Source organism: Pyxicephalus adspersus, chromosome 1 (genome assembly GCF_032062135.1).
Source record: "Pyxicephalus adspersus chromosome 1, UCB_Pads_2.0, whole genome shotgun sequence".
Lineage (NCBI taxonomy): Eukaryota > Metazoa > Chordata > Amphibia > Anura > Pyxicephalidae > Pyxicephalus > Pyxicephalus adspersus.
The window spans coordinates 159,727,562-159,752,773 of NC_092858.1; the positions used below are offsets into that span (position 1 = coordinate 159,727,562).

The 25,212-nt window shown below is 37.3% G+C and overlaps 1 protein-coding gene across 1 annotated transcript in view; it reads right to left on the reverse strand.

Moving 5' to 3' along the window:
• The window catches only part of TMPRSS15 (transmembrane serine protease 15), a 173,861-nt gene that overhangs the window by 130,380 nt on the left and 18,269 nt on the right, over positions 1-25,212 (reverse strand). The window contains exons 4-6 of the mRNA XM_072432165.1: positions 21,796-21,947; positions 19,733-19,831; positions 11,264-11,383 (exon numbers count right to left, since the gene is read on the reverse strand). Of these exons, the coding sequence (XP_072288266.1) occupies positions 11,264-11,383; positions 19,733-19,831; positions 21,796-21,947 (371 nt within the window). The remainder of the gene's footprint in view (positions 1-11,263; positions 11,384-19,732; positions 19,832-21,795; positions 21,948-25,212) is intronic.

The window sequence follows — 25,212 nt, forward strand, 5'->3', positions numbered from 1 at the left end:
GGCTATTGTGTCACAACTGACACCTCTCTCCTGAGCTTTATGAGTTCATTCTGCAACACAGACCAGATGCCTATGGAACGGTTAGGGCTAACCGGCGCAACCTGCCAGCACTGTTTGCAAAAGGGAAGCTGAAGACAGGAGAACTTGTCGCCTGGCAGAAAGGCAAGATGATGGCCTTGAGATGGCATGACAAGAAAGATGTGTGCCTGATGAGTACTGTCCATGATGCCTCCACCGTTCTGAAACACACAAAACGTGGGGAAGAAGTGATGAAGACACAGGTGGTGATTGACTACAACAACACCATGGGAGGTGTCGACAGAGCTGACCAAGCCATGACATTCTACCCAACGATGAGGAAACAGCAAAGGAAGTGCTACAAAAAGATTTTCAGGCATCCAGTTGAGCAGTGCCTATGGAATGCATACGTTCTGTACAAAAAAATATAGCCAGAAGCCTGTGAATCATTCAGACTTCATTTTGCAAGTTTCTGAATCCATAGTCAAGAATCACCAAACACCATCAGTGGCTATGAATAAACCTGGACGTCGTGCTTCTACCGTTGTCAATGCAGAATGCCTGACCGGTCGTCACTTCGTTGAATACATCCCACCAACCCAGAAGAAGGCAGCACCTACAAGGATGTGCGTGGTTTGCTGCTCAAAGACTGATGACAGAGGAAGGAAGAAACGCAAGGAAACCAGGTTCTACTGTCCTGACTGTGATGTTGGGCTTTGTGCAGCACCTTGCTTCAAAATCTACCACACCCGGAATGTCTACTAAAAATGTAAATATTTTTATTTTTATAATAATGATTTATAATTATGTATTATATTATAATTTATGATTATAATATAATATTCAAAATATAATTATTATACCTGGGAGTTATTCCTAAGAATTACAGGCCCACAATATAAACAAAAATTTCTATGCAAAAAAAAATAGGATCAATTTTTGCATAAAAACTGACAGGATTAGAACGCTAGGGGGGTTAAGGTCCTGTTGCTCACACCTACCTACTCATGCTTGTCTCTTCTTGTCGTCTAGCCTCTTTAGGAATAATTTTGGTTTCCACTTTAATACAAATATGCTGGGAAATGTTGTCTGACACTTATAGTTCTTCCTACTATGGGTGTCAGTGGACACCCATTTTTTTATCCTTCCAGTATCTCAAATCAGAGATGAGAGGAAATCAGCACACAAACACATTTATTCTGTCCACTTCTTTGCTTCTATTCACTGTTGGTATTCACCTATCCACCTGATTGCTATTAGAGTTTGCCTTGTTCAATTTTGGGTTTAGTTGGGCTTTAACGATAAAGGTGACAAATCTCTAAAACAAGCATTAAGCATGGCTTGAGTTAATAAAATTGCCTCTCCCAGATGCTGCAGCCCTGACTTGAGAAGCATTAGATTCAAGACGAGTCATTAGTTTTACAATGTGATGCATCAGTAAAGGATCTCAGAGCTCCCCTAATACAGGAAAAACATCCTGTAGCAATTGCAAGTCAAGCACATGCAGTCAGCAAGAGACAGAGAGAGAGAGAGAGAGAGGGAGAGGATGTCAATTTGAAAAGCTACTGTGAGCACTGTTATTCAGGAGAAAGTCATTTTGCTGCAATACGTGGGGGTGATATATTGAAATGTGCTCTGATCGGATGCCACTGGCTAAACTCACAAAAGGCTTCCTCGCTGAACCTTCCAAAGCGGTTAAATCTCAAGATTTGTAAGCATGTCAGAAATGATCGTCAATGCTATGACTTACACATTGCAAACTCACTAAGTAGGGCTTATCTGCCTAATACAAATGAAAATGGCTAGCAAAAGATAGAGCACATACATATGGATGAGTTTTCCTTGCAGTAAAGAACACAGTAAAAGGAAGAACAAACAATCAGTGAGAGGGATAAGGTTGAAAAAGTACTCAAAATTGACCTGAATTATATAACAAAGCCCCTAAAAAAGGAATAGATCTTCCAAATTTTTTAGCCAGTTATGATGGCCAGTGAACATAGCTATTCAACCTATTCTTTATATGGACAGATAGTCCCTGGTTCAGCCTTTGCTTGTAAAGTTGATAGGTCTGTTTATCTTGGAAAATACAAATGTTTTACTTGTACATCAGCACAGGCAAGAGAATAATGGTGTGGGTTATCAGGATTGGATACTTTTATAATGAAGGCTTGGAGCAAAGAAAATAGGAATACGACCAGCTAATAGTGAGAGCAAAAGGGTAGTTGAGGCTGACAATAAAACACTATAGAAAGAGTACATCTGTTTATGTGGTCCTTATGACCAAAGAAGTACATGCATATAAAAAATCTACCTAGGCGTTTTATCTAGTTACTTATTCACATGACTTCGCCCCATGTAAACTATGGTCCAGCCCGGGGACCAATCCTTTCATGTGAAATTTGTCATTGGCATGATTTATTCAAGCTCTCTAAGACTGGAGAATATAGACTCTCATGGTTGAACCTGCATATTCCAGCAAACCTAAAATGGATCTTGTCCAGGATTGAAAAGATTTGCCAAACAATAGCAAGATATTTTAAGAAATCTATTCCAGGTTTGCTGAATAACCAAGGTTTACCCATGATAGTCTATTTTCTCTAGTCTTGGATAACTTTAATAAATTAGGACAGGTGTCAGGTAAGTGTGTAATTGGTTAATAATAGGCCCTCATAATAAAATAATATCCCCTTTTTCTTTTATCTGTATAACACGATGGAATACCTCTTAACCTACTGAAAAGAGGACGAGGGTCTTTGAAGCACAAAGTATGTTGGTAAAGGATAAACCCCCATGTATCTTAATGAAGTAATATAAAAAAAAATAATTACCAGTATGTTTCATTTATAGTTATTCTCCAAAGTAACAAATGTAATACTATAAATCCTGGATTCAATGTTTATTATAGTAGTGTAGTAAAGTAGTGATATAGTATGCTTTCTGTTTTTTTATAGATATCTATATATCAGACCAAAAAGAAGGACAACTAAAGAAGATGGGGGCACAGGAGTTTGGTTTGCAGTAACATTAAATAAAGGGTAGTTGGGAGCTATACTGTAGACAACCACACCCATTCAACTACAGTTAGGTCCGTAAATATTTGGACAGAGAAAAGTTTTTTTCTAATTTTAGTTCTGTACATTACCACAATCAATTTTAAATGAAACAAATGTAGTTGAACTGCAGACTTTCAGCTTTATTTCAGTGGGTTGAACAAAAAGATTGCATAAAAATGTGAGGAATTAAAGCCTTTTTTTACACAATCACTTAATTTAGGGTCTCAAAAGTAAATAAAAGTAAATAAAGGATATTTCATGGGCTGGTGTGGGCAATTCCTTCACTATGTCATTATCAATTAAGCAGATAAAAGGCCCGGAGTTGATTTTTTGGGGGGGTGCATGTATGTGGAAGATTTTGCTGTGAACAGACAACATTCGGCCAAAGGAGTTCTTAATGCAGGTGAAACAAGCCATCCTTAAGCTGCAAAAACAGAAAGAAATAAAGCACTGGTGAACTCAGCAACGCCAAAAGACCTGGACGTCCACAGAAGACAACAGTGGTGGATGATCGCAGAATCATTTTCATGGTGAAGAGAAACCCTTTCACAACAGCCAACCAAGTGAACAACACTCTCCAGGAGGTAGGCGTATCGATATCCAAGTCTACCATAAAGAGAAGACTGCATGAAAGTAAATACAGAGGGTGCACTGCAAGGTGCAAGCCACTCATAAGCCTCAAGAATAGAAAGGCTAGATTAAACTTTGCTCCAAAACATCTAAAAAAGCCAGCACAGTTTTGGAAAAACAATCTTTGGACAGATGAAACCAAGATCAACCTTTACCAGAATGATGGCAAGAAAAAAGTATGGAGAAGGCATGGAACAGCTCATGACCGAAAGCATACCACATTATCTGTAAAACATGGCGGAGGCAGTGTGATGGCTTGGGCGTGCATGGCTGCAAGTGGCACTGGGACACTAGTGTTTATCCATGATGTGACACAGGACAGAAGCAGCCTAATGAATTCTGAGGTGTTCAGAGACATACTGTCTGCTCAAGTCCAGCTAAATGCAGTCACATTGATTGGGAGGCGTTTCATAATACAGATGACCCAAAACATACAGCCAAAGCAACCCAAGAGTTTATTAAAGCAAAGAAGTCGAATATTCTTGAATGGCCAAGTCAGTCACCCGATCTGAACCCAATTGAGCATGCATTTCACTTGTTGAAGACTAAACTTTGGACAGAAAAGCTCACAAACAAACAGCAACTGAAAGCCGCTGCAGTAAAGGCCTGGCAGAGCATTAAAAGGAGGAAACCCAGCATCTGGTGATGTCCATGAGTTCAAGACTACAGGCTGTCATTGCCAGCAAAGGGTTTTCAACCAAGTATTAGAAATGAACATTTTATTTTCAGCTTTTTAATTTGTCCAATTACTTGAAATGAAGTGAGTGTGTAAAAAAGTTTTTTGTTCTACACATTTTAATGCAATCTTTTTGTTCAACCCACTGAATTAAATCTAAAATTCTGCAGTTCAACTGCATCTGAGTTGTTTCATTTAAAATTATTTGTGGTAATGTACAGAACCAAAATTAGAAAAAAGTTGTCTCTGTCCAAATATTTATGGACCTAACTGTATATAGGAACAGTTGGCAACCATTTTGTGCACGTTTTTGCAAGGAGTTGGGTCTGCATTGTGGTGGTTTTCAGTGCTGTTCCTAAAGGAAATAAAGCTTCTGGCCATCCTTAAGCAGGAAGCTGCTTCCATTGACTTGAATTGGGATTTATTTCAACTGCAGTGATTTGAGGTTAAACGTGGTTGTGTTGCTGTTGTTGCTGGAGGACTATAGATGGGCCATAATCCCTTGAAAATCAGTGAACCAAACTCATCTACACAACAAAGCATTCATCAAATGCTGTAGTTGACTCCAAAAACTGCCTCCAGGGGTGTCCAGGGGTGGCTTACTAAGCAATTTTAGTGTGCATGTCTCCTGTACAGAGTCTCTGGGTTTGCCACATTTACACAGATGTTTTAGTGGCCCATGTTTGCTATTCCAATTCCAGAGTGGTGGTATATTTGAACTTTGCATTTTTTGCTGCAAAACAAAAACAGTCCGCAGTATTTAGTGACACTAAAAGAAACATAAATGCTGATAAATGCTTACAACTAAAATAGTGAAGCATTTATGCAGGTTTATGGGCTTTAAAGATGTTTAGAGGTGTAAGTGTTCTTTTGCCCTTTCTTCTGCAAAAAAAGGAAATTATCTTGGTTTATGAACATCTGGATAAATGCATACAAACTAAGGCGTACTAGTCTACATCACACAAAAGAGCCTTCTCTAGTAACTCAGATTATCAAGAAGAGTAAAAACTTGGATATGCCCCCATTCATGGCCTACTGAAATAGACAGAATTTGGGAGAGGTACGGCAATTAAGGTAGCAATTAAGTGCTCTCCAGATGTCCTGTCCCAGTAATAATTAGTTATACTCATATTACTCAGCCACAAATGAGAAAGAAATTCACACAGAACATTTTTACTGTAATGATTTATTTTCGATCTTTGTAACATTAAATATGTATATTTTTGCTCATACGTCCCCTGAATGTAGGAGTACATCCATTTTCTAAAGTCATAAAACAAAAACTGGAAATTATCAGGATGTAGTGCTTGAAATGAAAGTTCATGTAATACTGTTGGGGATAGCTGGCACTTGGAATGAATACAATTTTGTATAGTCTGTGACCAATTGATCTTATGCTGTGTGGACATTTTGCCACTTTAACAAACCCACTTCTTCCTAGATCTTGCAATATGTTTTCAAGTCCCCATGAAATCCGATTTAGAAAGGCAGTAAATGGATTTGTAATATAATAAATTACATTGCAATCACTGGTGTAAATATAGGACTTGGCAGTACTTTTCCCGCTGATCAAGGGAAAAAAAATATTTTCTTACAAGAGAAGTGAATATAGATCTTTTCTTCCATGTTTCTGATGAAATTTTACCAGCATGCCAAATATGTAGCATTTATACCCCTGTTCTGTATTTTCACTCTTAGATCTAATTTTATGGATTATTATACTGAACATTTTTGAAGTTTGTTTTTGCAGTTACAGTTTTATGTGTTAAGCACACTGTAAGTTTCTCTCTTTATTCTATCAATTTCTTCCTACTTCATATATGTTCCTAAAGTATATGTAAACCTATTCATTGTAATCTCCTGTTAACCTGTTAAGGTGTTTTTTAAAAGTCAATTTAATATTTTTAAACCTTCAGTTTTCATTAGGAATTTATCTGAAACCCCTGCAATGAAAGTCGTCATTGAGACACTTGTCAGTCCTTGTCAATCAGCTGTCACTATTAGGAATCTTGCTCTGAAAAACATCATGCAGTCACCACTGCAGCCATTACATGTAGACACTTTGGCCCCTATTTAAGCCCTCCAAGACTGGAGAAGATAGACTATCAGGAAGATATCTGGGTTATCCAGCAAACTAGGAATGGATTTCTTAAAATCATTTGCTATTATTTGGCAAATGGTTCCAATCCTGGACCAGATCCATGCTGGGTTCTCGGAGAGCTTTAGTAAATCAGACACACTGCCCCTGATTCATCATTGAAATCCGCGATCGCTGGAAGCGCGATAATACGCGCGACCAGCGATCGCGGATTACCGCGGTCCGGGACTCAAGTGCGCGCGTACTCGCCAGTAAAAAGCTGTCGGATAAGCGCGGCTCCGTGCGCGAGCTTTTCCGGTTGTTGAATAGCGCGATCGCGCACGATTCCGGATCGCTAATACGAATGCGCGACCGATAATCCGATTTTGCTTGATGAATCAGGGGCACTATGTCTACATGTACTGGCTTTAAGAGATCAGAATTAAAGGAACACACAAAATTCAAACAATCAAGTATTTTATTAACAATTAAACCACAACACCACATGCTCTACCATGTTTCTAACCTCTTTATTTTTACCATATGGGAACATTGAGAACCTTTTCATGCAGACATTTGCAGGTACATTCCCATTGGCTTGTGCCATAGTTCCTGGACATGTAGCTTATGAGCATCTTGAGCAACCCATTGCTTGTTTGACTTAAAAGGGAATGAGCTCCAACCGCAGTGACCTGCAGTTGCATTGTGGTTGTTGCTTTAAGATGGCCCAAAATCCCTTGCAATGATGTGAACTGCATCAATCGCACTCAACTGCATTACCAAGTGTTTGTCAAGTGATGAGGTTGATTTTATGAACTATTCATGGGTGCATATAGGGGCACCTAGGATGTGGTGTTAGACAGAGGCCTAATTATCATTCATTTTTAGTTTACATCTGTTCTAAGTTCCCCAAAATAATACCATTATGAGATGGATCTGTAGAGACCAAAGCATATACTGTAATGGAGTCCCAATTTAAAATAAATATTTTTTATATTTTGGTAACATGTAACACAATGGGGTTCTAAATGTCAAGAGTTATTTCCTATATTATTAGATTTAGAGTGGGTCCTAGGGGTAAGAAATCTAAAGAATGTTAGATCACCAGCAGCCGTCTCCATCAGGAGGCACAAATAATACAATCCTAGGCCACTTCCCTAAGTTTATATTGCTTCCTACTGCTTACATATATGCACATGAGCAAAGTAACCTAGAGCCAAGTAAGGCCACACAGTCTCTGCAAGGCTCAATAATGTGCAATAAAACATAGACCTGAACATTTCACAAACTCTTGTACCTTAAAGTAAAGATTTTGCATAGATAATTTCCCAATTTAATAGGTAAAGCTATAAATACAATTCAGAATATTAATAATGCCCTTTTCATTTCAATAAGTTTTATTTGTTGTTGCTGTTGTTGTTGGGGGGGGGGGGGGGGGGGAGGGGGGTGTATGCATGGCATTCCTAATACCTATAACTGAATACAGAAAGTACAAATCAGAGTTTCTCTCTTCTGATTTATCATAGAAATATTGGATGGATAAAGAGAGGGGGAAAAGTCATTACTTTAATTATTTACATGAGTGTACACCTACAAAAAACAGTCTAAATGTCATTGCTACCATTTTGAAAAAAATGAACTTTATCACAGGAACACTTTAAACTTGTAGCTAAGTTACATTCCTGTACGGTTCTAAAAGAAATAACATTACCTATTGCATATTTTAGATAGTACATCTCAACAACTACTTATAGCACATTAAATTCATTCATTTGTGCATTTCAGATATAACTAAGTGGAAACATTAGTCTCAGTAAAAGTATTTTAAACAAGGTTATTTTAGAGTAAAAATGATGGTTAAAAAAAACTAGAGTGAATGTATCATCTACAAAATATGTATTTATTCAGTTTTTAAATATTAGACAGGCGATATTAGGTTATGTCTTTTTAAAACTTTGCAGAAATGAATAAATTATATCTTTTTTCAGAAGTATGCTAGATTAGTTTAGGCAGATGCAAGCATGGATGGTCTTATTCTGTAGGGGTTGCAATTATATACTTTTGGAGGCAGGGAAGGAATGACAACCTTTGGTCTATAGGGCAAAACTACTAAGTGGCCCTTTCAATGCAGGGAAACTTTTTTGAAGGCTTAAGATAGCTTACCAAGGACAGTGTGCCATGGCATCACAGTTTCTGGTTACTTTGGTGAAACATGAGGGTTCGTAAAGCACATGATTTATTGTGACAAACTTATTCACATCCTATACTATTTATTTTCTTTTTGAGTGTTTGGTTAATGTGTACATGGTAACATTTTTCCACTCAAGGCCACCAAACCAATATATTCTATTAGGACTGGCACAGGGACCAAATGCCTCCTAAAACCCCACTCCCCCAAATAATTAGAGACAAATATCCACATTATAGTCTGTGTATAGTGTGCATTCAGTGTTCCCAGAGCAAGGCATGGGCAAACCCATGGCATGGGTCAAAAAGAGAGCCCAAGCTTTCAAGGTGCACCTTAGTGTTTAGCTTAGTAGTGCTTCTAGAACAGTGGTGCCCAACCTTTTTTCATCTGGGGGCCACAGAAAAAATTTGCGGTTCACAATGCAAATGAACAATAAAGATATATGTTAAAAACTAGAATAGTTTTATTTTAAAATGTGATTAAATTGAAACGTTAGCATAATGTACTTGCACCAAATTTCCAAGAGTTTGATGCTCATTTTATTCATGCAATATTTTTTTAATGAAAGATACAAACTAAAGCTATCATACAGTAGTGGCGGGTCATATATTGCTCCTCGCTTATCATTCATGTACCAAAGAGCAGAAACTACACCATACAATGTTTCCTGTCAGTCCTGTCCGCTATCCTTCTTTGTACCCCAAAATCTCTGCAATAAATACTTCCAGAGAAATGCAATTTATGCAACAGATAGCCAAGGGGTACTTGTTCTTACAATTCTTACGCCTTTAGGTCCCTACATCTCCCTATTCCTGAGAAAATAGGGTAATTGTTTAGCTATATGTAACAGGCACCCCACAAGCCGCTCAGTCCATCGCACCACAGCGTCAGCAGATTTGACTCCAGGCGGCAGTGAGCAGTACTGAGCGTCTTACCCTAGGCTTTTATAGGGTTTTATAGCATTAGGGAGGGGTAAGCGCACAACAATCTCACTGCCAGTCCAAATGCAGCCCTAAAGTTTTGAGTGAGCAGGTATATATTTAGGGCACCACAGCACAGAGTAAATTGGCATTACCCTAATGCTCATTGCCATGGAAGTGGCCCTTGGGGGTCCCCAACATGCAAACTAAATTTGGTCTTGAAATAGCCTCCACTTAATGTGAAAATATCCCTGATTGTTAATAATATTTTATGCTTGTGACCTCGTAACTGGCAAATTGTCAAGTAACAGTTCTCAGGGTCCCCAGGGTATTCTGAAAACTTCAAATTTCTATGACAATTGCTGTGGGAGATATGAAGTTTCATACATGGGGAGCATGACAACTGCATGGACACACAGCTCTCATGCTGCTGCTGGGATTATCTCACAGTACAAGGTAGGCGAGGAGCAGTCACAGCTGATTGCTGAGGTCTATAGTACTTGCCCACTCTCAGGGAGCCAACACTGAGCATGCCCAGCAAGCTCCCTCTCCTGGTAGCATGATCTAATAGAGAAACTTGAGAGATGTGTGCACCCAATCCCCCGCAAGACAACGAGCAAAAAGAGCAGAGAGGAAATTAGGAGAGAATCGGATCTGGCAGCCCCGTTAGGCTGGATGTGGATTGGGCACCCTTGTTCTAGAGTATGATTCTAAGTTATGGAATACGACATTCCTGATAACAGAATAGCACCTGGTGAGATATCTGTTGCAAAAACAGAGCTTATATAAGTAAAAATGTCAGAAACTCAGAATACATTCAGACTGTCTTGAGTCACAGCAAAGAGTCTGATGTAATATTCTCTAAAATTCCATTAGGTGTCTAAATATAACTAAGGAAAATGTGCCTAGACTTGTTTGGATGTGTCCACCACAATGAAAAACAAAAGCAGTTGGCTTTTTACCCCAACTGTCTGATTCTGAAACCAGCGGAGGTCTACCTTTATGAAAACATTCCTCAATTTTGAGTGGCCAGAACAAGAAAATGTTGTCCATAGACACCTTGAGATTACAGCAAGAACACACGAACGCTATGCAGATATTTCAGGTCCAGAAACAAAAACATCAGTATTTATTGTTACCTTTTGTATAGGATTCTATGCTTGCTACAGTCGGATCATTTATTATAACAGGTATCTTACAATATATGGTAAAAAAAACTAATGAGGTCAATAACTGAACACCACAGAGATGCTTTTGTACAGTTAATTGGTGGTTAAGGTTAGGAAGAGAAAAAGGGTAAAATACGGGGTAAGTATTAAGAACCAAAAAGTTACATTTAATGGACAACTCCCCCTCTCCAAGTTTATATTAAACCTCTAACACCTAAAGGATAAAAAGACACTTGTACAGTTATCATTTGTTCTGAATAAATTAATGGTTCTGATGCAAAAGAAAGAGAGAAACTCTATCCTAGAGGAAATATTGGTTTCCAGATAGGGGATCTCTTCACTGCAATCCATAGCAAATAGAAAATCTTTGGATATAACAGCCATAAAGCACAGTTCGATTTTGACTCTACTGACCCTTTACAGTTTGTTTGGACAGACAAATGTTCAGGTTATTGTGTGCCATGTGGGATTAGCAAACATGTAGTATATAGTCAAATGATAGAAATAATGCCTAAATCTATGTTGCACTTACCACACGTTTTACTCGATTCATCAGAACCATCTGGACAATTCGGAATCCCATCACAAAACAGGGATTGTTGTATACATGTAACGGCATCACCACACAACTTCTCATTGGGTGGACATTGACCTATGAGACAAATATATATTTTATTGTCATTATTTAAATTACTCCTCTATTTTAGAGTACTGCCTGCAAAAAAAAAATCAGATAAAGCTACCTGGGAACCATTGGAGTTATGCTAATGTCACAAGGTCACGCAAAGCACACTTTTTATGCCATTGCTTGCAGCAAAATTTAGAATGTATTTTTATTGAATTCCAGGGTGGGATAGTGGCTTCTAACTTTGTAGCATTTTGCAGTTTTTCAGTAGTCAGAAAAATCTACAAACTTTCTACTAAAGTAAACACTTTGCTTTTGAGGACATTCACAAAAGCTGGAAGCCCCTTACAATATTGGGACCCCAGATATCCACCCCCTCACAGAGTCCTGTTACCTATTTCCTGAAAAGGTTAAAATAGCCCTATAAATAAAAACACCACACCAAAGAAAAAAAAATTACTCCTTTTTTTTAACTAATATGTTTGCATGATCCCACGAGGTGCAAAGCTTTCCAGAATAATCCCTTTAAAGAGCTGCTCTCTAATTCTTCATTTCAATATATCTAGCATGGGTTCATCCAAGGACACCTGTCCTCAGTTAACCTCTTGTCAGAATAAATATAACAATGAAAACTCATTATTTATTAATATTTTTAGTAGAAAAAAGGCTTAAATCAAACTACCCCTAGATGATGCATTAAGCATAAAAAACACATGACAACACTAGCTTTTGCCACCTGACAAATATAGGATAATAAATGAACCTAGTTGGTCCAGTGTTGACTCTTTTGCAAGCAGTTTTGGGTGGTAAAACCTCTTGTAAAAACGCTAGTCTGGACGTAACTTTACTCCTCAAAATGTTCAACTTATTTTACATAAGCAATGTGCATTACACTGTCAGAATGGGACTTTTATGAAAGGGCACTTTTAAAACCCCAAATCTTTAATAATTGACTAATATATGGACATGTCTGCTGATAACAAGAACAATAAAATGTTGAGTCCTGACACTGAAGAAGATATCTGTTAAAGACCTTGGTAAATATTGCTTTTATCTAAAGAAATCTTTTTTGAGCATTTACAGCATTTTTAAACAATGGCAAACTGACTCCTTGAAGTACTAAAGTGCATAGGAGCATTCTGGAATGAAAAGGTAGGAGAATGTTACCCATCTCTCCAAGTTATGTAATCTTTAACAGTATAATCGTTATATTGAACCAAACGAAGCACATAATTAAACTAAAATAACTGCTTCATTTTCAAATAAGTAAAAGTATAAGTAAAAAATAGGACAAGGCTTTAATGTTAAATTATTTTATTAATGTGTGTGTGTTTGTGTAATTAAACTTTTTTTTTTTACAGGTTATCCCAATGACAGGAGGATTTCCAGGGTTGCAATGAACAGAGCAATGGAAATCCTCCTGACAGTGAGGGATTGCAGGGCACTAGGGGTTAAATGAGGACAAGCCTCTCCATTCACCCCTAGTGCTCTGGCTGAGGTTTTACATTTCTCAGCCATTCAGCACTAGAGATGAATGGGGAGACTTGTGCCCATTCATCCCTAGTGCTCTGTGATTAGCTGAGAAATAGGAAATCCTGATGACAGCTCAAGCATCATCAGGATTTCTCTTTCCTCAGCCAATCAGGGAGCAGAGCAATCAGCGGAGCTTTACTTAGCTTTTCTCAGCCAATCACAGAGCAGTAGAGGTAATGAATGGAGATAGTATCTCCATTCAACCTCTATTGCCCTCGTATTGCCTGCGGTTACAGCTAATTGAAGGCACCTGCTTTCAATTAGCTGTGACCGCAAAGTTTCCACGGTCCAGGAATCCCACAATGACAGTATGATTCATAATGTCATTGTTGGATAACCTGTAAAAAATAAAAAAGAACAAGTTTAAAATAAAAAACAGATACGAAATAAATAATTTAAGAAAATTTAAGAAAAAAAAAATATTTTTTTTTCCTCCCGAATTTTTTCTGTCGAATCCCGTGTTTTTCGGGTCGGGTCTACCCGAATTAGAAAAGCCATATTCGGGTCGAATATAGGGACAACCCGAATTCCAACATCAACACTAATATATTTACATTACAGAACGTCCACTTTACAGAAAATAATTGCATCACACAAGAATGAATGATTTCAATGAGCAGAACTTCATTTACTCACCTAAGTTTTTTCTTTTGCAAAGATAATTTTTACTTAAAATGTATCTATTTTAAATAGGCCTTTTTATTGGGATGACTGAAATTCACTTTGAAAGAGAATATGCTTAACTCCTTTAGTAAAACAACCCAATGTTATGTATTGAAACCTACACAAGCGGAGAAATTGCTCTGTTCTTACCCATAAAATAAAGTGTTAATAAAGTGCCATACGTTAAAGATGTCATAACATACTTCTAACACTTTGGAAACTGTTAATATGCACTATAATTAGTAAGTCTCACTATGCAAATCAAGACTCGCTGACAGATAGGGCAGCACTTTGAAAATCTTCACCCTTACAGGAGGAATGTTTGCATATTTAGAAATTATAGAGGTTATATTTCATAAAAATTGCATTAATTTTCTTGAAAATGAACACAATATAATGCCAAGAAACCAAACTACACTTAAAAAGGAAGAAAGGAAACAACAAGAATGAACAACAAACCAAAATTCAAATGGAAATACAAGGTAGAAAAATATAGCAAAGTTCCTATGGCCCTCCCATTTCCTGACATCATTGGGCTCATTAAACAGGCATGTAAGCTTATTTTTGATTAGTCCAGTTGAGTTTGTTTGACTAGGCCAAGGTCAACACTAGACAACTTCCAGAGACTTGCTTTAATTCTGGCAGCTAATAAAATGCATTCTATTAGGTGTTTATAATGGCTAGGGATAGCAGTCTCAAAATTGTGGGGACAGAGGTGTGGACAGAGTGACTGACAAAATCAATGAAAGACTTTTTTCAGAACCTCCTAGCTTAAGAACAGTGCCACATGAATGCCAAGTGTTGGGCATCATACCCACCTAGCCAAAACCCCTACAACAAATAGGCTAAATAAGGCTATTAAGTTTACACAAATGAAGTGAGGCCATATACCAACACAGAAAATTTTTAAGAGAAGTATTTAGGGAGATATTCAGTTTCCAATTTCATCATAAATTATACATTTTGGGAGTAAGCAGCCAAGATATTTTAGAAGTCAATAGATTCTGTCTGGATTCCTGGATTTACACTCAAAACACAATTGAAGAAAAAGGCCTGGATGAGAGCTTTATTTTGGCATTTAAAAATTAGGAAATCTGTTAGAAAAATAAAAAAAAGATCAAATTTATTCTTAAGGTTAGTTAAGCTACCCATGCTATCACCAGAGAGAAAATCACCAACTCTATGATAATTCTATGGAACCCCTTATTCTTCCACCATTGTCCTGCTGAGCCAGTGTGGCCTAGAGGAAATTCAGAGTTACCCTTTAAAATGAGCTAGGGAGGTATGAGGGAAGCACAAGCTTTGTCTTACCCTCTTTAAGTCCCATACAGTAAGAGATTTCTGTCGGAAACATGGAGCAAGATTCAAAAATATAAACCCAATGAGGCCAAGGGTTGGGTAGAGTTGGTTGAACCAATTGTGAACTTTGGGCTGTCCTATGGTACAATTGCAGGTTGGTGACTCCTGAGATTTCCATCTTTCTGGGGTTAAATAAAGTATTTGCATCGATCCTATGTTATCTAGCATTCCAAAAAAAGTGTAGGAGTTTATTTTGCAACCTTTGAAATTCAGCTGTACCGCTTCCCAAAATTTACCTTAATTTCACAGCAAAGAATCACTCGAGCAAATTTGCCCATCATCACCTAATCAGCATGACAACCAGGTAACCAAAAATTCAGATAGGTCAGCAATGTTCTTCTTTATATTCTCTTATTAAATGTTTCTTTTAAAGGAGTCTTTATCACCATTGTAGAACATATCGCATTGGATCATCCAAAACATGAGAGCAGAAAGGCATCACTAATCTGCAACTACTTAATCATCACAACCATTCTCTGCACCAGACATCTGCAAACCCTTTAATTGAAAGGCCTGAACAGAAATTGAGCAGAATATAATAACTGCAAGGGTGTTACAATAAAAAATTCTACAGACACACAAATAGCAGGCACTTTTACCAGAAATCCCTAGCACCACCTACAATACTGACCTTTAGCAAATCTGTTAATAAATGTATTCAGGTTTTTTTTGCTACATAATACTTTTAAATCACATTAAAACTAACATAAAACTTAGAGGAAAATGGAAAGTTGGGTTAAACATCTAGTAACCCTGGCTAACTGACTTTATATTAATTATACAAAAACCTAAATTCCAGAATTATTTCATATAACCTTGCTTTAGCTGCCCACCTCTCAGACTGAGATCTGTGAAAAGCTTTTGGAAGCTTCCAAGATATTCAAAAGGGACATGTTCTATTTATAATGTCAAGGCTTCAAATGTGTCTAAAATGCAAGTAAAAAAATGTTCTAAAAGCCCACATTTATATACAGGCAAAAAAGAGTTACAAAGAAAAGCAGCAAAAAGAGCCACAATAAGCAAAAAAAGGTTACAAGAAGAAAATGCAATATTTTACAGTTGTTATAATGTGCATTCCTTTCACATTCACAGACCATTTTAAAATAAATTTTATAGTATGACAAGGAAGGCCAAATTATTATATCTTAGTTCAATACTTTACTTTTTTGCCATTTATTTTAGATTATGCTGACATAAGAACTGTCAGTTTATATTGCCACTTGGTAGATGAAACTGCCACAGTAGTCATTTTAAAATATCTTTACAAATATACATATTTCCAGCTATATAAACTATAATTTTATTTGGCTATATATTTATCTATACATAGATTTAGCTTGTGCATGTCTTTTAAAGAATTTAACGTTTTGAGTTTCTTCTGCTCAGCATCATGAATATATTTTGCTTTTATGAGACACTTTTATTTTTTGCATCGTATTAGTGAAGACCAGAAGAGCCGGGAAATACGCTATGATTATATGAAGCTTTCATAACGATTTTTAACAAATAACAGCAATGTTCTTTTCCCACCTTAATATGCCATATGTTCTCCAAACAGTAAAATTAAAATGCAACGGTAGACACAAGTCAAATTGCCTGGTTTGTTTTTTTTTCAAGAGTAGGTGATCAAAAAGTGAAAAACCCTGGTCACACTTGTATGGGCAAAGCTGGATGATATTAAGGATCAATACTGAACTCCCATCTCATGCCAAACTGTGGCCAAGGTCATTTAAAAATAATTTTATTTGTCTAAAGTGTTTGTATAGTAACAGGGACGCTGAAAAGAAGTATCTCGAAGTGTCTGGAAGTACGCATGCATATTTTCAAATTGATATCTACATGTTTTGTTGTACCGCCTTTAGCTTTGAAAAAGCACTGGTATGCTGTAATATAATTTCGATAAGCTTATGCAATGTTACAGAACTTTTATTTCTGTCTTGAGTTTCAATCATTTTTATCCAGAGCTCTTATTGATGATAGGAAAGTCATATTGCTGTATAAAGTCCTCTCCAGCACATTCTAAAGATTTTTATTGCGGTTAAGGTCTGGGCTGTGCTGGCCAATTTATGTGTGAAAGTCTCATGCTCCTTGAACCACTCTTTCACAATTGAACCTGATGAATCCTGGCATTGTCATATTGAAATATGCCCTTGTTATCATGAATCATGAAACATAATGGCAATTCTTGGTCATTTTTAGGGCACATAACTTGTACATAGTTTACAGACCATTTCAGACCTAAACCTCAATCTTGAATACTGCCCTTACAGGCAAGGAGTCTGGCACAGTGGCCGAACAATGTATGTCCTATTACAACCCCCCTGGATCACAGATCAAGGTTGTTCATCTGGCTTCACCAAAGTGAAAATAGAGCCTTGTTCCCAATATAATTGTTTTCCCATTGTCTTCAGTAAATGCCAAAAATGGGAAATCTTTCCATAGGGATTTGTGACAACCCACTAAGATAATTTATGTCTCTGTGCAGGAAGTCAAGTAAAATTCCCTGGAACTTGATGGAACTTGTAAAAATTTAACAGGAGGAGTTTTTAACTCATACCTAGCTCCCCCCCTACACCAAAAAAGAAATATCTATAAAAAAAAGTCTACAATTTATTCACCTTATAACAGTAAAAAAACAAATAAACACATACAGACTAGGTTTAGAATTTATTGAGTCTCCATAATGATTGAATTAAATTTAATTTATTAAAAAGTTGCTTCCTTGTGATATGGGGAGCTTGAGGCATTCTAAAAATGAAGGCTACACTATGAATCCTGCATTGTCCTATAGAATGTTCTTTATATATAAAACTACAGAGAACACTCTGTAATAGGAAAAGAACACACTTATTTGACTTTCACAGGTCAGCCTTCTCCTTCTGGCACATTTTTTCAGATGTATTAAAATGAATGAGGCTTTGCTTGTTTTAAAGACCCACAGCAAACAGAAAGAACATTTGTGGTGAACACAGCTAAAGGGTATATATCTATTTTTTTATTTTTATTTTTCTAATCAGAAGCCTAGCAGTTATAGGGCCATATCGATGCCTAATAACTGGGCCTATAATATAAATGCTGCTTTATCCTCTAATTTATAGAGGCCACTGGTTGTGTGTAGTATGTGAGGTCAACAATAATGAAGGCTATATTACAATATAGACATTTGAACAAACGTTTTTGTTTGCTTGTATCAAGAAATAAGTATTATCTGATCTAATTCTGTAACAGCGGTTTTCTCCATTTCTCCATTTTTAAAAACTTTTCCAGAAAGCTTTTCCTCCAACAGAGCACACCCAAGGATAGGTGATATCTGACATGCAAGGGATCACTGTATGTATTTCTATGTTGTTAAATGGCTGACTGTTTTAGGAGTCTTGGTCAACACACCACTCTTCTGTCTTTGAAGCTGAATCAGTGTCAGCATTTCACCACCATGACCAGGGTAGCTCAGACCTTCTATCTCTTCCTTTACCACCACCTGCAGAAACCTCCGCCTCCCCCGACCCCACTTGCTTACCAACCACTTCTCCCACCATTAAAATACACAAACACCAATTTGGACTGAAAATGGCTGGCAAGCAGTGGTTTATTAAGCATAATTAAATACATTAATAATTCAAGTAAATAACAAATTAATATCCAATCACAAATACATGACAAAATAAATAACTCAATTTTACACTTTGATATGCAAGCATAACTTCACATATTATAACAAAACACTCCATTAAATATAACCTAATTAACTAACAACCTAATTCCCTCCTTTTAATAATACATAACCATAAACAACAATATCCCCAATGTTATAAAAGGCCAAACTCCCGGTTATACACCCAAAGAACCAGGCTGCAGGTCTCAGAAGACAAAATCTGCACCCAACAGGAATGTAACTCCTGCAACATTTCCACCTTGGCACCAAAGAGCATCCTCCCTGCCAACATCCACCACTTTAACATGCACTGGATCCTTGCCTTCCAAGACCCCAACCGCTAAAAGTTACCACAGTACCAATTATTAAGATAACAGAAAGGGGTGGGCGGGAAACTTTTTTATCCAAAAAGAGGGCCTCCCACTTCCGTTTACCCCCTTTTAACTCATCCTATGCCTAAACCCCACCTATCGCATGCTCCACACTAGCACAGCCCCTCCCAACCATTACTACTTTTTTTTAACCCTTAACACCCCTGGGCTAGGCCTTACACCTTGTCATGTAGGCCCTGCACCTAATATCTTATGAATATGGGCCTCTCTTTATTATTATCTTGTATGGTCCCAACATATTATGCATCAATATACAAAGTCCATAGTCACTTACTGTCCCCCAGAGAGGCTCACCATATAAAGCCCCTGCTATAATATAGGTCATAACAAACTCCAGGGTCAATTTTTAGGTGAAGAAAATTAACCTACCTGGATGTTTTTGCATTGAGTAAGTAATGTAAAAAAACTGGGCAACCAGTCTCCTACTTGTCCCACGTAGGGATTGGTTGCCCAGCGGAGGGTACCAGCTAAGTGTTAATTTCGGTGAAAGCTGTTTTTTGATCCTTTAGGGAAAAAATTTCCATTTAACCCTCACAATTTGTAAGTAGTCCTGGTGGTCAGAGTTAAGTAACATTTACTGGAACATTTACCAGTGTATGCTGGATGACTTGTATGTCCCACACTTTTAACTTTTTCAATGGACATATATAAGTAAATTTGTTTTTAGTGTTTTTGTTACTCATACCAACTGCAAATATATAAAAAAAAATCTCACAGTGCTTTCTGTCTATGAAAAGTTGCATTATTATTTATTTTTCTGTTTATTTTGTTAGTTACCTGCTGTTGTAGTTTTCCTGGTGGTTAGCCTTGTGGTAGTCCTTGCGGGTGTGGTAGGACTTGCGGTTGTGGTAGGACTTGCTGTGGTAATCTGTACACCTACGATAAAAGAACAAATTGATTAGAAACGTGTTATTTTCCTAAACTTGACAAACAGAAGACATGGTGTTCTTGCTTTTAAGTTAATTTCTTACAATTTCAAGGTATATAAAGCTCTACTTTATGTATGTTGTTTTGAACCGCAATGTCCATGTAGTGAAAATCACAGGGAACCTTGCAGACTGGTTTTACATTTATTAGAGTTGAAATCTAAGCAGATAACATATAAATACTTTGTTTTATATGTACCTATGTTTTTAAAATATCTGTCATTCTGTTTACCAGTTACCCCTTCTAGACAGCACAGATGTTCTGGATTGCCCTGCAGATTACACTGCAGGTAAGAAGTGCAGTCTGGTCCAGAACATACCCCAGCCTCATAGAAGTGCAGCATTCATTAAATGTTTGCTCTCCCTCATTGGACTAAGGTCTCTTTCACATTTGGGGTGGAAAACTGTGCAGTTAGCTGCTCCTAGATGCATAGAAAGCTGTGTGCTAGAAGTAGAGAACCTTACTGTGAGTCGACATGTTTGCATGCATTGCCTGTACATTTGTGGTGGTGCGGTTCCTCCACCAAGGAAGGAAAATCAACTGCAAGGTCAAAGAACCTCAATGCAATCCCACGAAACACATTTTCAACCACATGCAAACACATACACAAACTGGATGGAATGATTAGGAGTGCAGTGGAGCCTGCGGAACAAACCTTTGGTCACCTGTATATCTAAAATAGGCTCCTACTGCAGCCTATTATCTTGTAACTTATTGGTGTGGGAGAGAAGACTGAGGAAATGTTTCTGTCTGTCTGCAGCAGACTAAAAACATTGTCTCATCCCAGGCTAAGTATCTAAACTGAAGCTCAATTACTTTTTTTTAATGATAACAAATTATGTTCCTGTACAGTACATTGCAATTATTTTATGAATGTATTTGCATACATAATTGAAAATTAACTGACAAGTCAATTTTAGGTTAATTGGCTTCCACCCAAATTGAAAAATGACTATGGTGGGACATTAGATTGTGAGCCTCTTTGAGGAACACCTAGTGACATAACTATGGGCTTTGCAAAATGCTGCATAATATGTTGGCACTATATAAATACTAGATAATAATAGCATTAATTTTTTACTAGATGTTCAGTATTGAGCAGTGATGCTCTGCTGCAGTGTGCACTGTTGTATAATTTTATATTTCCAGTAATAGGTCTTGTAGGGGGAAGGAAGGGGTATCTCAAAGACCTCTCACAGACCATCCTGACAATCAATGGGAACACTTCCTGTTGGGAATCTTAGCAGTGCCTCACAACCAGTGCCTTCTAACCAAGCTGTTGGCAATATGCTCTTATCTTCATATTTTACACTGAGTTAGTGAACACAGGATGTTTGGCAAAAGTAGAGCAAATCTAGCAGGGGCATATTGGAGCATCACTATCCATTGTAAGAGGGTTTCCTATCACTTCCTGCCTTATAGGTAAATTTAACCCATGTTACTTAGCTGTCCTCATTCCCTTACAGGGGGCTGACATCTTCTTTCTTCTGTTCCATCTTGACTGGCCAGGCTAAGATGACACAACTTTTGCACAAACATGTGGAAGTTCATAAATTTATACCATGTGCAGGAAGGAAGCATTGTTGCATAAGGGGCATCATCATCCCTTACTACAGGGGTTGGCAAAGTTTTATGGCCACTAGGCCATTTATGGGGTGGGCGGGAGCACCTAAAGGCTCCATCCACTACCTGGAAACGCCCCCAGAAGTGAAATCCCTCTCCTCCTTATGCACCGCAGAGGAGAGGGATAGGGATTTACCTTCAGGGAGCTTTCCCTATTTACTGCAGCGGCAGAAGTATCAACACTCAAATTGGAAGTACAGGGATATCTGAAAGATGTAACCATCTTCCAATCTTCAAAAGAAGGAAATAAATTTAAAAAAAACTTTGTAAGTCATTCAAACCATGCTTACCTTCAATGAACACACTTTGAACATCTATTTTATAATATTTCGTGAGATTTGAATAATTCTTCTCAATTCCGGATTTTAGCTCAATCTGAATTTTTTCACTAAGTAAATTCTGGGTGAAGAGCGCACTGAAAACCACAATCACACTTCCATTTCTAGAACAAATAGTGAAAAGAAAGTGGGTGAGTTATTTATTTTTTATAGTATTCAAGTTTAGGTAAGAAACATAAAGCTGTTCCTATTTTAAGGTATGTAATGCAATGAGAATGGCTATGGAAACCAATTAGAAACTAGACATAGAGCTCTTGCCCTGCCATGTATACTAACAATTACTAGATGGGCTTATCCCAAAGACAGAGCACATAACCACTGGAAAGTAGGCTTTATAAGATCCTGAGTATATGAGTATTTGTTAGCAGCAGATAAAAAAAAAACATAGCTTTTTACTATTTACTAATTATTTGAATGTTAGAGAATATTGCTGCACCCTAAGGAGAAGGAGGTCAGAAGTACTTGTTAAGGAACACAGAAGGACCTTTTAAGGACCGACCTCAACTGTCTTGGAAGAAACATGGAGACTAACAGTGAAATGATGTTTTATGCAAATAATAGATGTCTATTGGTTTCTTATTACATCACCAAAATGAAAAAAAGCCAATATGAGCTCCCAATAATCACCCTTGTTCCAGGTCAGTAATAGAAATAATGAAGCCATTGAATCAGCATGAAAATCAAGCTACAAGTGTAGTTAGCAATGGAAGCCTACATATTTTCTCAGCTCCTTAGATAGTAGAGACAGTGAGAACTTTTCAGTTTAGTTGTTTAGATTCTTAATATTATTGAAAATAGTGAACATATAACCAATGGCTTTTTTTTTTTAGGAATAAATTCTATCTGCGCCATGTGAGAAGCCTAAAGCTATTGTATGTACAAACCACAGTCAACAGGTTAATTATATATTAATGGTATTTTCTGTCAGCCTCTAACTTTATGTAATAATGCTTTATATAGCTTTGTACAATATTATGATACAAACAAAATCTTGAGGTATAGATAATACAAATTCATAAATCATTTCTAATGAAATGGAGCACACTTTAGTAGAGAAAAAACACTAACAGCAAGACACAATAGGGGAACAAGGCCCTCCTTCAGGCAGAAATAACCCTGCTGTATCTATAGGATACCATGTTTACAATGCAGAGAATGAAAATAAACATACAAAACATTGAAACTGGATTCATCACAGTTGAGTGTCTCATTCTGTTACGTATCTGCTCCATATGGATGTTCTTCTAAAAAAAAGCATTAGCCATAGATACCATTGATGTCTTTTTCATTTGAATAGTTTTTAAAGCCTTGTTAAAATGATGTCAAGTTTTTATTTCTGGGTGTGCAAAAAGGAAAAAACCACAAGCAGAATGCATGAAGTCCTGATTTCATTTTATTCAGACTCATATCACAAAAAGCAAACATATGTTTGGGGGGGGGGGGGGGTTACCTGGTACATCTTTTTCAGGGCTTATTACTACTGTACTAGACTGATTTATTGGGAGTATTTGTGAGAGATATATAGTATATAATATATAATATACTTTCCTAATATGTTCCAATTTTGGACCCTTTCTTTTTGCATACCTAGTCTCTACTCAAGGGATTTGGACCACACAGGATAAAATTGACTACTAGCTATTCTTTTCTTCTCCCTACTGGGGAAATATATCCCTTTATATCTATACCAGAAAAAGGGAGAATAATCATTGGCATAACAGAGAGGCACAGGCAACAGTAAAAACTGGTATTGGGATTAAACCCATGACTTTATATATATAAATATATATATATATATATATATATATATTGTAAGGGGTTAAGCTCGGGATCCCCTTTGCTGGGGTCAAAGGACACTTGTCTGATTCCTCCAACTCATATCACACCGAGGTATAAGGGTTAAGCTGGCTTGCAGCCAGGTTTATTAAAGGTTGCAAATAAAATAATAAAACAGCAAAAAGAAAACCTTGCCTGTCCGGCACTTACTATACATTAGACTTTCCTGTCTATCAGCTGGAGGGCTTCTCCCTGTCAGCTCCAAACAACACTTGTAGCAACCTTCTACTCAGGTCTGAGTTCCTTCACACAGTCCAACTTCCTTGAGCTCAATCACCCAGACCGACTGTCTGCACCTCCAAACCAAGCTCTCTCTCTCTCACACAGTCCACCTGGCTGTGTCTCTCTAAGCCAGGCTGAGCCTGCACAGACCTCTGTCTGTGGCTCCAAATTAGGCTCCTGACTGAACTCCTGGCTCTGGGTTATATCCCCACCCTCAGTGCTGCTTCATTAATTACCTCACAGGTGAGTTTTCCCACCTGCTACTTCACATAGGAGAGGAATCTTGGGCAAATTTATCTCCCTTCCACCTCCAATCCTGCATTCGTGTCACAATATGTATATAGTTTTTTTTTATAATAGAAGTGAGAGTAGTCCTTCCATTTGAGAATAATTCACCTGTTAAATAGTTGGTTCACCTATACTTTCACCTATACAATGCCAGTGATGTATATCTGTGCGTACATGATAACTTTACTGGCTTTACCCAAGGGGAAGAAAATTTTTTCTTTGAGCCTAAAGTGTATAAAATTATGATATCATCAAGCAGATAATAGGACCATTAGAGAAGGCCAGAGATCCTGTGTTACCACTTTTCTCATCACCAAGTCTAAAACGAGGTATGAAACAAAAACTGAAAAGTTTTAACTGAAAATCTTAACATAATTTTGGGTGTAAAGAAGAAAGTAAGGAGGGCAAAATATAAACTTCGGGTTTAACCAATTTCCTCAATATGAATTGTAGCAACCAAACCTCTATGTGCACACTCTATCTCTTTGCAGAAATGAACTCTGTGCAATCTTTTATATACAGTATACGTCACTTAACCAAAAGGGTGTACTGAGGTTGCAGAAGAATCCCTTTGCCAGTTCATCTCAATAAAATAGGTAAAAAAAAAAAAGTTAGAGTGACAATATTCTGACAGTATAAAATAGACTTAAATCAGAGGACTGGATGAATGCCAGGAGAACACATTTTAAACAATTTGCTCAGCCATTGTTAGAAGGTAAGAAGTTGGATGGAGAGTCAGTGTTTGTCCTTTAGTTTCCTACATCAGTTCATTGTGAATATTTTCTTTACTTCCATCACAAATGTCAGAAAAACACCCTGCAGCTTGCAGTGAATGGCATAGCAGTTGATGTAAAATGTTCAAATGGAATAGAAAAACAGTTTGTTTTGAAAAGGTTTTTCCAGACTTTATGTAGGCTGCCTGCGTGAGTTTATTAGGGACCATTACTATAAAGGTGACATTCTATCAATATATAAATGGTCTATATACCGTGTTTCCCCGAAAATAGGACATACCCACAAAAT